Here is a 14,833-nt window from a genome sequence, read left to right as displayed (position 1 = left end):
CTTGAATATTGTGATTCATTTCTCCCTTTGAGAATTCTTTGAAAAAACACATATTTAGTTTTCTATCGACTCATCTTTTTTTTAGCCAGAGAATGCCCTTTTTTTCACTTTTCCTGTAGATTGTTCTACTGCTTTCATTTGTCTGAGGTTATTTCACTTTTTGATTATTGATTTTGTTGCCAATCTTTCGTAGAAATATTTTCCTTCATATGTTTTGGAAATTTGGTTTGCAGGTTTATTTTTAGCGGAAAAACTCTTTCCTTCTTCTTTTTCCTTCCTTTCCTTCTCCTCTTTCTGTCTTCCCACTCTTCTCCCTGTCTAGGGATTTACTTTTCTTCCATCTAGTTTCTCTGGCTCCCAATCCAGAGCCAGCTAAAATATTGGCACTCTGGGCTCCCCTCCGAGGTGACAGTAAAGATCCTGCCAACACATCTGCTACCTGCTGGGTCAGGTTGCCTCCTAGGCATTGGGCTTGCTTGGAGAACCTTTATTTTGTTACCTTCACAGAAGCCATACTTTGGGTGGCCTCTACCTGCTTCTAAACTGGTGGAAGTCCACAGGAGCTTAGCTTTTGCTCTCTATGTGGCTCTGTGTTTCTGTTCCATTTCTGATCCAAAGAGAGGTAGAGAAGAGTGCATAAAATATATATATATACAGTTTTTAAAAGAATGGTAAAATGAGGACTTATTGTAACCACCACTGGTTATGTCTGTCACATTTTTCTCTTTATATTTTTTCTCTCGCTGTCACGCACCTCGATATGACCTGTAGGGACCCTGTGATGGCAATCTCCAATACCATCTTGACAGAGTGCACATGTCCACCCTAACTGCAGGTGCTGCTCCAGAGACCTGTGAGTTTCAGTGCCAAACCCTGTGGGTCCTAGGATACCCTGATCTCTTGGGGGTTGTGGCTTTGTGAGCAGCCTCAGCACCTTATAATTATTTAGCCCCAGTATCTCCTCACTAGGTGTGGTTACCATTATTGCCTTGTCCTCCAATTAAACAATTATTAGCTCAAGATGTTTACAGCTTCTTCTCCTGACAACAGCTTGTGAATTCAAGTCTGCGAACTCTCTCTCTCTCTATTCCACCTGCAAGGAAAGACAGCAGCATTTTATACATTGGGTATAATGTCCCAGTACCTAAGGCCTACAAGCTTTCAAAAATCTTTAAGAAATATATATATCAAAGTATAAATAGAAAATTGTAAAATCAGAATGGATGTTTAATTATCTTCAAAATTAACATTGTATTGGGGCCAGCCCTGGGGTGTAGTGGTTAAGCTCAGCGTGTTCCACTTCAGCGGCCCAGGTTTGCAGGTCGGCTCCCAGGCGCAGACCTATACCACTGTCGGCCATGCTGTGGCAGTGTCCCACATACAAAATAGAGGAAGTTGGCACAGATGTTAGCTTATCGCTAATTTTCCTCACGCAAAAAAAGAGGAGGATTGGCAGCAGATGTTAGCTGAAGGCAAATCTTCCTCAGCAAAAATATATGTATCTATTTTTTAATTAATATTGTGTAACTAATTGTTCAATTAGGATTCACACATTTTACATTTTGTAGCAATTTGAGGTTTGTCCACTATAGTGGAGCCATTTTAAATGGAGTCGAGCAGCCTTTCCAGAGAAACTGCCTTGCTGTCTTCAACCTTGGGCTGGGCAAAACCTTTGGAGTAGGCCAAAACAGCAATTGTTTTACAAACCATTGTTTGAAAAGTCAGCAGGAGAACTGGACATCCTGATCACAAGGACTGAGGATTGTGGACTTTCTGAAGATAAAATCAACAGTCAATCAATGTTTAGCCAAGACTAGCTCTCTGTCTCCAACTCCAATTAAAATTCTTTGTAATACAAACTTCCTCCTTTGCCTTTAAAAGCCCCTAACTTTTACTCCCTAGTGGGACACTATTTGGGTTTCTACCTGAATCTGTCAGGCTCCTCGAATTGGAATTCCTGAGATCCCAAATAAACTTTTTGCTTCTCTTGCTATGCCTCTTATTCGTTGACAGGTTAGATTTCTTATTTCAAGAGAATCTCTGATTATGTACAGATGTCAGAAATCATAGCTAACTGTAATTTTATGAGTTACTTTTGGATTAAAATTTTTAAGTGCCAAATTTAAAACTTTTTTACAGCAAAAGAATTTTTTTTAAATATAAGGCCTGGATATAAGTTACTAAGTTTGCTGTGGTGTAGAGCTAGACCTCCAGAAGTAAGAGATTTTAAAAGAGCCTTAGGTAAATGGAAGAAGTTGAAATGAGACAAAGAGTGGAGATGGCAAAAGAGAAAAAAGAGAGTTCTCAGGGGAAAAAAGATGCCTGTTGAGCGGCTGCTGTGTGCCAGGCGCTGTTCCAGGAGCTGAGGATCCAAAAGCAAAAGTCCTGGCTCTCCAAACAGGTCACAGCCCGGTAAGGAATCAGATTAGTTCAGCGAAACAAAGCGTTAAGTGTTATTAAGGAGGGGTGCGCACTGGCAGTCCAGGTGTGGCGAGAACATCCACGGGGACGGGAACTAGGAAGTCTTCTCAGATGAGGTGACAGCAGATTTGATGAGAGGCAGAGAGGGAAAGTCGGGGGAGGGGGATGAAAAAATACCCAGAAAGAGACAGGCAAGGAGAAAACAATGAAAGGAGGAAGGGCTCGATGCGATCGGCGCTCCGGACGTCGGCCGTTGACTGCTAGAGTCTGAGCGCGGTCCCCGCCCCCTCCCCTCCCCGGCCGTCCCCTCCCTTCCCCGCGCCTCCGCAGCCCGCCCGGCCAGCGGGAGCTGCGAGGCTGCCGGCTCGCCAGAGACGCCATGTACCGCCTCCTGTCAGCCGTGACCGCTCGGGCCACGACCCCCGGGGGCTGGGCGTGGGGCAGCGGGCGGCGCGGGGCCCACCAGCGCGCCGGGCTGCCGCCGCTCGGCCCCGGCTGGGTCGGGGGCCTCGGGCTGGGGCTGGGACTGGCGCTCGGGGTGAAGCTGGTGGGCGGGCTGAGGGGCGCGGCCCCCTCGCCGCTCCCCACAGCCCCCGACCCCGAGGCGTCGCCTCAGACCGAGCCGCTGCCACCGCAGGAGCTGTCCCTCGCCCCGTGGTCACCGCAGACCCCCGCGCCGCCCCACTCCAGGCGCTTCGCCAGAGCCATCGAGAGCAGCCGCGACCTGCTGCACCGGATCAAGGTGCGGCGACAGGGGGCGTGGGCGGCCGGGCAGCCGGCGGCCCACCCCCGGCGTCACCTCGGAGTGGGGCCCCTCGATGGTCGTTTCCTGGGGCCGAGCGGACCCCAGCCGGGTGGTGGGATGCCCGCGGTCGGCTTCTGAGAAACACTTCCCATTTCCTGACCGCACAGCCACGGTCAGATGTTCTTGGGGGGTTGCCCAAGTCGAGGCGGAGGTCACCGCCCGCCTAGGGGACCGCCCCTTCCCCCTCCGTGTGCCGACGGCGTACACCCCTCACCAGTAGCGCCCGGCCGGCCGGAGGCGAGGTGGGCGGGGCCGAGCGGAGGGGGCGGGCCCGGGCCGAGGGGCGGGGCCTAGCGGAGGGGGCGGGGTCTGGGGGCGCCGGAGGAAATCGGTGGCGGAGGGGCGGGGGCGTTGGGCTGTCTTTGAACTGTCGGTTGTTTCTCCTTCGTTCTTAGGATGAGGTGGGCGCGCCGGGCATAGTGGTTGGAGTCTCTGTAGATGGAACAGAAGTCTGGTCCGAAGGTGGGCTCAGAAAGTGTTACTTAGTGGCTTGTTTTGTGCCAGTTGGTGAATGAAATCTTGATGTTTTACCGCCTGGCGTGAATCCCATGAAATGCTGTTCAGTTTACTTCAAGCCACACGTATTGTAGAGAAAACGTGTCTAACAATGAAGAATTAGGTTTTCTATAAACAAGATTTAAAATGTGACTCTAATGAGTAAATTGGAGTCCTCAAGATGGCTTGTTTCTACCTTTACTTTTCTGTAACGACTGGATTTATTCTGAAAGTTGTGTATAGAACCATCTGTTAACTGCGTATTTGTAGATACCCCTGATGACTAGATAAAGCATGAGAACTTTGTGTTTTTCTTTTTTAATTCAGTCAACAATTCATTGAGTCCCCTGTTTGTAATATGCACTGTACTAAGTACTGGAGAGAGACACGATTCCTCGTCCTTAATGAGTTTACGGTCTACTTTATTACTTTCTTTCAGGAGGCAGAAATGTCCGCTACTTTTTCAAAGAAAAAGCTAGAAACTTTGGGAGGAGGATTTCTAATCATTTTATGATACTTTTATCAAAGCATATTTTATAACTTGATTTACATCTCCATTGCACACCAATTGGTCCAACTGGTCATCCCAGGTTTTGAGGAACTGTGCTTTTAGGAAATGTTGTTTCAGACATCATTTAAAGAAAGTAGTACTTGTTTACTCCTTACTATCGGAGCAGTAGGGTTTTGAATTTAAAGAAAAATGATTCTTCTCCCAAGTATAAGTATAGTCTAATTGTGATACCTAATTCATGGAAATATTTTAGTCAAAAATGAATGTAAATATTAGCTTTATGGGTGAGGGCTTTGTTTTTATGTAGATATTTTTCAGCATAATCCACATTTAACAGTTTAAAAACAATCATTATACCTTTTCTTTCTTTTCAAATCTCAGTTATTTATATCTCAAAGTTAGATTTCCACACTTTCAGCCTGTCAAGAAGGTGAAACCAAACCTAAAAAGTTTTCTAGAAGGAGCTTTAAATTAGTGGTACATTGTTTTTCTTCTAGTTTTTAACTGAATTAAATTGATGGTTAGCTAGATTGGATTTGTGGGACATCTTTTCACATTCATTTTTATTGGGTGACTATTTTAATGAATTCAGTGGAAACTCACTAAAAAATCGAGAATAAATATAATCTGAAGAAGAATGATGTTTTCTTTGAAGAAGGTAGAGTAATTTATTTGAAATGTAGAATAACTAAATTGTTTAGTTAAGCTAAGAAAAATTAGTGTCTGAATCAGAAAATTACTATTGTGCACATGGTACAATTCAGTTTAGCTATAAGGTTAAATTGTTAGACTTACTGTTGTCAGTGTTGCTAAGACACTCATCGCTTACATGTTCAGTTTTAATTCACTTATAAGAGTGGAATATCTTTTCCTTTAGATAAATACACAGGATGTTTTAAGATAGTGTTATTTCAGTTTTTCAAGACTCCTTTGACAATGAAGTCAATTAATAGTGACTTTTTGCTTTTTTTTCCCCAAAGGTTTAGGTTATGCTGATGTTGAGAACCGTGTACCATGCAAACCAGAGACAGTTATGAGAATTGCCAGTATCAGCAAAAGCCTCACCATGGTTGCCCTTGCCAAATTGTGGGAAGCAGGGAAACTGGATCTTGATGTCCCAGTACAACATTATGTTCCTGAATTCCCGGAAAAAGAGTATGAAGGTGAAAAGGTAACAAAACTCACAGTTCATTTTACTAATGACATGTTAAATGGTTTACAGTTTCATAGGATTCTTTGGTTTGTTTTTAATAATTGTTAATGGATTAAGTTTTCTTAATCCAGATGATAATCAAGTGGGTATTTTTCTGAAATTTAAGGCTAAAGATCTGTATATGATATATTTTTCCAGCAGCAATTTAACATAGAAAATATTAATTCCTGATGCATTATTCCAAGGCTACTTACTTTTTATTGTACAATTTAATCATGTAATTGAATTTTCATGTTTTTACAATTAGGTTTCTGTCACAACAAGATTATTGATTTCCCATTTAAGTGGAATCCGTCACTATGAAAAGGACATGAAAAAGGTGAAAGAAGAGAAAGCTTATAAAGCCTTGAAGATGATGAAAGGGACGATGGAATCTGACCAAGAGAGAGAGTTAAAAGAAAAAGGAGGCAAAAGTAATGAAAAGAATGACTTTGCTAAAGCTAAGATAGAGCAGGATAATGAAGCCAAAGGCCGGAATTCAAAGCCTGGCAAGAAAAAGAATGATTTTGAACAAGGCGAATTATATTTGAAAGAAAAGTTTGAAAATTCAATTGAATCCCTCAGATTATTTAAAAACGATCCTTTGTTCTTTAAACCTGGTGAGTTTTAATTCCTTCTCTTAATGAAGTCATCATTATTTGAAGGATTAATTTTCAGAAAATCCAAAATGACACCACTCTGAGTGCATTCGATGTGGTGGGTGATTGTGGCGTGGATTTTGTTGTCAGTGCAGCGCTTGCCTTTTTGTCTGTGGTTCCTCACACAGCCTAGCATCTAGGTGGCCAGTTGTCTAGATTTAGCCTCGTTAGTGGCTACCCAGTCATTCTCAGTATCAGGATGCTCAGTATCAAGATGTTTGTGGAAAAATTATGGAGAAATGTTGGAATGATAGTTCTCCAAATAAAATCTGGACAAAGTGGACAGAATAAAGTATTGCTAACATTTTAGTATTTAGTTAGAATTTAAATTGCTCAACTTATTTTGTACTTTATTCCTTAAATTAGTGTTCATCAACTTAATTTTATTTCCCAAAAAGCTGATCTGTAAAAATAATTCTTTGTTTTTGTATATTTTTTGGTGCGATGCCTACTGAAATCACTTAATATCTTTAAATTTACCATAGATTTATTTACTTTTATTCCATTTTCATTTTTAAAGTTGTTTTTACTGTGAATATATATTATATAGGTATAGTTTTATAAGGGCAAAGAATATAATTATGGATTTTGTCTTAAAAAATAAGGTTCCTATCCATTTTTAATACAGATCATACAATCTACATTTCCAGAATCCAAAATGATTCAAAGGTATATATTTGAAAAAATATATATATTTGAATATGTATTTGTATTTTAATATGTATTTGAAACAAGGTTCTTATACCTACATATATTTTATTAAAATAGCATGTTCAACTAATTATGCCTTAAACAATGGGTAGTAGTATATTAAGAACAAGACAGTTGACTCAAGAAACCGTATTTGCTTTTCTTTCTCTTCCTGTTTTGTTGCTACTTTGACGGATTTTTGTTTTGTTTTGAGGTAGGATTTATTTGCTTATTTCATTATCATAGAAAGGAATAGATTCATATGAAATTTTAAGTATATTGTCATCATTTTATTCTTATGTTAGAGACATGGGATAAGTAAGGCCATTGCAAAATTGACTAAATTTAATATATCATCCATGATGTTTTTCTAAAAGCTGAAGTAAAATATTCCAGTTTTAAGGTATGGCAATTTTCATTGGGAAACTTTTACATGTTTTTAAATAATAATGAAGCATTTTCTTTTTTTTCCCCTTGCAATGATGTCTCAAGGTAGTCAGTTTTTGTACTCAACTTTTGGCTATACCCTACTGGCAGCCATAGTAGAAAGAGCTTCAGGATATAAATATTTGGACTATATGCAGAAAATATTCCATGACTTGGATATGCTGACAACTGTGCAGGAAGAAAATGAGCCAGTGATTTACAATAGAGCAAGGTAAATGAATACCTTCTGGTGTGTCTAGCTATATCACATCTTAACACTATGTTATCAATTAAAAGTCAGATTTTCCTTTTCTTCATTCCAAAAGCAACTTGCCACATTTTGGGAGCTTTTCTACATGTCTGTTTTTCCATCTATAAAGTGAAGGAAATAAAATGTATTTGTAGAGTACCCCAAAGATCCTTAGATAAAAGACAGCAATAATAATTTAAGCACGTAAATAATTAAACCAAAAATTGCACCCATCATGACTATCTATGATTTGCTCTTCAGTCATCTCTTTCTTGTATGTTTTAGCTAATGCTTTGTTTGCTTGTTTACCTTTTATTATTTTTTGTTTTAACTTTATTTTGAAATGATTTCATACTTATAGAAAAATTGCAAGAATAGTACAAAAAATTCTTGTATACCTTTCACCCAGATTCCCCAAATGTTATCATTTTACCACACCTGCTTTATCTGTCTACATTTGAACCATTCTCTGAACCATTTGGAAATAACTTGCAGACATGGTATCCCTTTACCTGTAAATACTTAAACATATATTTTCTAAAAACAAGGACATTCAAGAAATTAACATTGACACAATGCTTTTATCAAATCTACAGACCTTATTCAAATTTTGCCAATTATCCCAATATGTCCTTTATAGCAAAAGAAAAGAACAAAATTTATTTCTGGTCCAGGATCCAGTCCAGGATCACACATTACATTTAGTTGTCATGTCTCTCAGAAGTCACATGATGTCAGTTTGTCCCATTATTGGTGATGATAATTTTAATCACTTTGTTGAAATGGTACCCGCCAGATTTCTCCACTGTAGAAATTTGAAAGTCATTTCATTGAAATGTATCAAACTAAAACTTTATCATAACTTTTATTAGTAATTTGTAAAAGGGACGTTGGGAGAGAATCTTGAGGCTAATGACTAATGTGAGTTTTATGGTTATGGTGTTTTCTTTCCATTTTACTCTTACTATTATTTGATTTGTTAGAAAGCTAACACATTTAACAGATCAACTGTTACTTTTAGCTTGCGTATTTCCATTAGTACATACTTTAAATGGCTTAATGGTACTTGAAATAGATGAAATGATGGAATTTTTTTAGCTTTATCTTCCTATCCCCACACTAGTTTTGTTCAATCTTATGTTGTATTTAATTAAATTACCATTTTTAAATTCCCAGCTTATTTAAAAGGTTTAATGTGCGTTGCAAATCAGCCCGAAAGAGATTTTTTTGGATCCAAAAGAAATTAGGTTAGCAGCAAGCAATGAATTTTAATTTTTTAAATGGCCTATAGTTCTTGACCACTTCATACTCTGATGTTTATTAATTTTAGATCCAACAATTATATGCTACTGGAAAGCATAAGAGATATTGACAAATACAAGAGGTTGTCAATTGAATCTAAAAAAGATTCTCTAGTAAAGATGGCATATATGCATGACCTTATTTTGATTTTGATCTAGGCATTTGAAAATGAATGCCTAGATTTATATATGAGGGAGAGAAGACATTATGTATAATCATTGAGCCTCTTTTCTAAACTGAAAATTAAGGCTCTATGAATGTACACACTACAAGCCACTTATCATTTGCTGTTTCTTAATGAGCAATTAATTTACAAGTTGCACAAAAATCAAAATATGGCATATGATGATGAATTAATTTCATTGTATCTCCCATTTTTTGAAAAAAGGCCGTGGACTTCCATTTCTGCTGTTCAAGGTTCCTATCAGCTCTGGGCTTTTTCTTTAGATTTTGGTGGTCCCCAATGGTGCTACAGGGGTACTTGATTCATTTTAGTTAGCTTTGATGGGCTGCTGTAATAAAATAGGGCATGAAAAGAAGGAAATATTGTCACCTAGGAAAATGTTCTGTCCATTTGCTTTGTTTTTATTTTACTTGATACAATATCTATTTGGGCCTCTAGAACTCTGATTCTTTTTTTTGTAATAATCATTTTAAAAGAGCTTAAAGGCATCAGCTTTTGAGGGAGTTCAGGGAGTAAAAGGAATCTTTTCAAAGATAGGAACAAAAATTTAAAAACCTTGAAGTAAAACTTAGCAAATGCATATATTTCTATTCATTTGTTTTATGGCATCATTTTGCAGCAAATAAAATTTCCAGCCAAAGTTTCCAACTCCTTGATCGTAATCATAAATTAAATATGTTTATACTGTCCTGACCAAGGCTTTTTAGAGTTATCGTATACCAAGAGTAAATATTTATCATCTTTATCACTTCTCTCTATGTATATGTGTGTTTTTAAAATAGTGCCTCCTAGTGTCTGTCACCTATTTAAGACATTTCCCCAGAATCCCACCCCAAAATACTAGTTACATTTCTTTGGCCAGAATTTTAGCCACAGGCCACACTTAGCTGTAAGGGATACAGGAAAATTAGTTTTTAGCTGAATACGTTCTTGTCCTAAATAAAATTGGGGTTTTCAAAATTGACTCTCTATGGGCAGGGGACAGGGGGCAAATAGGATGAGGACTGTAAAAAGTGAATTAGAAAATCTTTCATAACCGACAAGACAGCTGTTTTGCACTGATAGAGGAACAGAAACCAGATTTTAAGGAACTGAATGGATGGAGAGGGTGAGTGCATGGAAACAGTGCATGGACTATTTTATGTAGTTTGGCAGTAAATGAGGAGAGAGAAAGGACTGGTAGCTGGAAGCTGTAACAAGGATAAAAAGATAATAGGGGTTTTTTCCTTAGGATATAGGAAACTAGAGCATTTTGTGAACTAAGGTGAAGAAGTCAAAGTTCCTAGCATGGCACAGAAAGTCCTTTGTGACCTACCCCACATCCCATGTCTATTCCTCCAGCATCATCTCTTGCCACTTGTCCCCTTAGGCTCTCTGCTTCAGCCAAACTGAACTACTTTGCTTCCCAGGCTGGCCTCTGTGGGCAGCTATTTCATCAAGGCTTGCTCTTGATTCCTCACCTCTGTCTTGCTAGTCATCCCCCAACCTGTTACTCAAAGTGAGGTCCAGGGACCAGCAGGATTGGCATCACCGGGGAACTTGTTAGAATGGCAGAATTTCAGGCCCTCCCCAGACCTACTGAAGCAGACTCTGCATTGTAACAAAATCCTCAGGCGATTCATCTGGTTCTTTGACATTTAAGAACTATCCAGCAAGACTGTTAGCCCCTTGAGAGAACAGCCACAGTGTTTGGTTTTACTTCTCTCTCCAGTGCCTTGCAAGGTGTCTCCATTAAATATTTGGCGAGCAAATGATGCTTTGATGTATTCAATATGTTTAATGAGCACTTAGTGGATGGCAAGTACTGTTCTAGGTAGGGGAATCATCAATGAACAAGGTAGATAAGGTTCCTGCTCTTATGAAACTTGCATTCTGCAGGAAGAAACAGACTAACATGTAAACTAAGAATTTCAGGTATTATATTAAAAAATAAAACTGGGCAATGAGATGTAGAGTGACAGGGAGAGGACGTCAGGGGATCTACTTAAAATAAATTCATTTAAGGCCATGTCAGTTGAGCTGAGACATGAATGATAAGGAAAGCTAGCTTGCCTTGTTGCAAATACAGAAATAAGTCTGGCATGAAAGAAGCAAGGCAAAATGTTGTAAGTGATAAAATCAAAGAGGTAAGCAGGGGCTAAATCATATTGGACAGTAAGTCTCAATGCCATTAGGCCCACTGCCCCTTAATTTAATAAATATTTTATAACACCTCCTTTAATATCCTGAAATGAAAGTCATAGATCATATAACCTAGACTCAATACTCTAACTAAAATATAAAAAAGAAAAAGGATGTAATTTATAATAAATAAATGATATTTCAAAATGTTAAAGTTTACTCATGACAACATTAGGAGTCATAATAAAGGTCAGATGCAACTATTTAATACATAAAAGCATTGTAATTGTGACAACTGTAAGTGTAGACCAATACAGGTGTATTGTATTGGTGCTTCAACTCATGCCCTTGGTGGCCAACTCTGGCTAAAGTTGTGAACAAAATAAAGTGTGGTCTTTCTTCAATTTTCACAATGGTTACATTCAAGAAAAATTCATTGCAGAGTGAAAATGTGCAAAAAGTACATTGTGTTTATATGTGAAATGGAGAGGTTCTAGGGTCAGCTAGTTGTAAACAGATTTTTTACTTATATGAATATCTGGTGGGATAGTTGAAGGTGTTACAGGATATGGGAGAATGTACCCATTGTGGTGTGACTTTTCCATACATCACAGGACATTTAGGACCTTTGGACTTCTATCCATTGAATGTCAGTAAGAGCCCCCTAATAATTGTGACAACTAAAAAAATGCCTCCAAAAATTTCCCTTAGGAAGTTGGTGCTGCCTCTGTTGAGGACCATTGAGTGTGTTGTAGGCCATAGTAAAAAATTGAGCTGTATTCTCATTACAGTGGTAACCATCGAAGGGTTTCAAATGTATAGGAAAAGAGGGAGACACAATCTCTGGCTTCTGCATGAAGAATGGACTTCAAGGAGATAAAGTAATCTAGGAAGTGTAACTGGAGGAACAAGGTTGTAGAGGCAAAAAAGAAGCAGTCAAAAATGCAGGTAGTAGAATTTTAGTCTTAAAAACAAAAGGAAAATTTCTTAAGTGACGAGAGAGAAGGAAAAAATAATGGATGATGGCGTAAATACATTTTAAGATAAAGGTGGGCATTGCTAGCTGACTCTAAATGGCCTCAATGTCCTCAGTAAAACAAAGGATATAGTTATCTGTTGACTGGGCCTGAGCTAGGGTAGAGGACTGAGTGGAAGAGATTGGGAATAGCCACTATACACCAGGGAATGACCAGAAAGAATGCTAACAGCAGTGGAGACCCTTAGCAAAAGTATGAACTGATATCAGTCAACTCAGCTTTGTTATATGAACTTCCACAGCCTTTCTTGGCAGATAAGGAACCAAGGGAAGGGTACCTGGATTTATTCAGGATTGGTGGATTGGTGTAATGTAAGGTCACGAGAGTGAGGAACCCAAATGTGCTAGTGAGACCACAGCTGAAATAGCTGAAATGGCTGATGATATAATTCAGGCTGGAACAGAAAATCAGGTGAAATCAGTAGGAACTGAAAGACCTAGGAAAATTGGTCATAGTCAAGGAGAATAGATGGAGGTCACAGTGAGGGCAGAGAGCAGGTTCAGGTGGAGAGTTGGAAGGATTGGAAATCATTGTCATAGGAAGAAATTTCTGAGTTTGAGACCTTAGAGATAAAACAGTTTAAATTGATGGTGAGATTGAGGTCTGACAGTGCTTATGAATAGCCCAAGGTAGCATGAAAATGAAGATCATTAGAGGTGAGACAGTCAGCAAACTGAAAACCTAAGAGCACCATTTTATTATGACTCTCAAAGGAAAGGATCCTCATGAGCCAAGTTTCATTTTTTGTGTAATTATTTTGTAATTTCATTTCATTTACTAATATTTATGGTACAGTCTCCCGATATTAGAGTAGAAACTTCATGAGGTCAGGCACTTTGTCTCTTTTGTTTAACGCTTTATCCCAGCGTCCAAATAGTACCTGACACATGGTAAGTGCTCCATCAATGACTGTTGAGTGCACGAGTAAATAACAGCTACCAGTTATTAAGTACCTACCAGAAATATGCAAAGTGTTTTAAACATGTATTCCTAAGCGCAAAGTAGATACTTTTGTCTCCATTTTACAAATTAGGATGCAGAAACAGAGAGGCAACAGACTGCCTCTCAGTTTGAATCCAACTCTGCCACTTACAAGCTGTGTGACCTTGGACAAGTTACTTATACTCTCTGTGCCTCAGTTTCTTCATCTGTAAAATAGGAATTATAATAATATCTACCTCCTAACATTGTTACTAGAATACAGTAGTTCTTATTTATATAGTTCTTAGAACAATTCCTGGCACATAGTAAGAACTAAGTGTTTGTTAATCAAATAAAATAAACATAGCTAGTAAGGGTGAGAGTTGGGATTCAAACTGAGGCTTGCTAACTCCAGCTTCTGCCACTACACCAAGAAGGTACTACATATCATTCTACATAGTTTTTCTATGGTTTTTTTAGCAGGAGATATAGTCTCTTTATATATTAACCTTATTCCTGAACATCCCACTGTGTGCACTTTTCGTTATAAAACTCACATGGCACATGATTCACCGAGCCCAAGGACTGGGAATGTCTACTGAATGACAGGTGTCTCTGCATACGCCTGGGGCAAATATATCATGTGTAATATTAATCAATACATTTTTGCAGGTATTAAAAGTTTGATACCCTCAGCATAGGCGAGCCATGTCAACAGAAAAACAACCCGCTTTCTATGCTTTAATTACCCAGTTATCTGTGTTTCATCAGGATCTGAATCATACTGAAAATTAATGGTTAGTTTCTCAGAATGTATGATCACTACATTGCAATACAATCTGTCTCATGTACACATTTTCCTGTTTGTTTTCATGTGTAAAGTCAATAATAGACTATTAAATTTTTAATGACCATTCTTATTTCATTTTAGATTTTATGTTTACAATAAAAAGAGACGACTTGTCAACACACCTTACGTGGATAACTCCTATAAATGGGCTGGTGGTGGATTTCTGTCTACAGTGGGTGACCTTCTGAAATTTGGGAATGCAATGCTGTATGGTTATCAAGTCGGGCTGTTTAAGAACTCAAATGAAAATCTTTTACCTGGATATCTCAGACCAGAAACAATGGTTATGATTTGGACGCCAGTCCCTAACACAGAGATGTCTTGGGATAAAGAGGGTAAATATGCAATGGCATGGGGTGTTGTGGAAAAGAAGCAAACATATGGTTCTTGTAGGAAGCAACGGCATTATGCCTCGCATACTGGAGGTGCAGTGGGTGCCAGTAGTGTCCTGCTGGTCCTTCCTGAAGAACTGGATGCAGAAACTATACATAACAAGGTTCCCCCAAGAGGAATAGTTGTTTCTATCATATGTAACATGCAATCTGTTGGCCTCAATAGCACTGCTTTAAAGATTGCTCTGGAATTTGATAAAGACAGATCAGACATACCTTAACATCACAAGTGCAAAATGAGTTGTTTTGTTTTGTTTGAAACATTAAAGTCCCAAAATACATGAGATTTTTAAGAATAAATTTGTAATAGAGTATAATTGAATGCAGAGAATTATGTACCTCTAATGGCTTAATTTTGTAATCGTCTTTTATTGTAGGATTAGTTCTTTATACTCAGGGAAGTAACTATATTGTTTTTACTTTTTGAAAAAAAGTGTTAACTCTTGAAATAAAATATTCTGATAAAAATATGTACTTTTGAATGTATAATATAGAGGAAATCTCATTCAACAGGAACCTCCAAATATTGTTATTTAATATGACAGCAGAAACAAGATTATGATAAATGGTATATTAG

General features: G+C 38.5%; 1 protein-coding gene across 2 annotated transcripts; it reads left to right on the top strand.

Annotated features, from left to right (window-relative positions):
• The first annotated feature begins 2,723 nt into the window (after positions 1-2,723).
• Positions 2,724-14,726, top strand: LACTB (lactamase beta). 2 transcript variants are annotated; one of them, XR_006523243.2, is made up of 6 exons: positions 2,724-3,163; positions 3,622-3,688; positions 5,213-5,403; positions 5,693-6,044; positions 7,270-7,431; positions 13,946-14,726. XR_006523243.2 is itself a non-coding variant. In XM_014850790.3 (6 exons), exons 1-6 carry the CDS (start codon positions 2,801-2,803, stop codon positions 14,475-14,477), a joined length of 1,671 nt encoding a protein of 556 aa, XP_014706276.2. In that variant the 5' UTR covers positions 2,727-2,800; the 3' UTR covers positions 14,478-14,726. The 2 variants fall into 2 exon arrangements, 1 of the variants encoding a protein (XP_014706276.2); XM_014850790.3 differs by having other exon boundaries at positions 2,727-3,163; positions 7,266-7,431.
• The last annotated feature ends 107 nt before the right edge of the window (positions 14,727-14,833 follow it).

The sequence above is a fragment of the Equus asinus genome, chromosome 2 (assembly GCF_041296235.1).
Source record: "Equus asinus isolate D_3611 breed Donkey chromosome 2, EquAss-T2T_v2, whole genome shotgun sequence".
NCBI classification, from domain to species: Eukaryota; Metazoa; Chordata; class Mammalia; order Perissodactyla; family Equidae; genus Equus; species Equus asinus.
This window is presented reverse-complemented; position numbering and strand designations above follow the sequence as displayed.

What these genes read in the sequence shown, in the direction of transcription:
- LACTB (XM_014850790.3), top strand. Translation starts at nt 2,801, where the DNA reads ATGTACCGCCTCCTGTCAGCCGTGACCGCTCGGGCCACGACCCCCGGG. An exon ending in ACCTGCTGCACCGGATCAAG is followed by an intron (nt 3,164 to 3,621) that starts GTGCGGCGACAG and finishes CTTCGTTCTTAG; the next exon opens with GATGAGGTGGGCGCGCCGGG. An exon ending in GTGATTTACAATAGAGCAAG is followed by an intron (nt 7,432 to 13,945) that starts GTAAATGAATAC and finishes ATTTCATTTTAG; the next exon opens with ATTTTATGTTTACAATAAAA.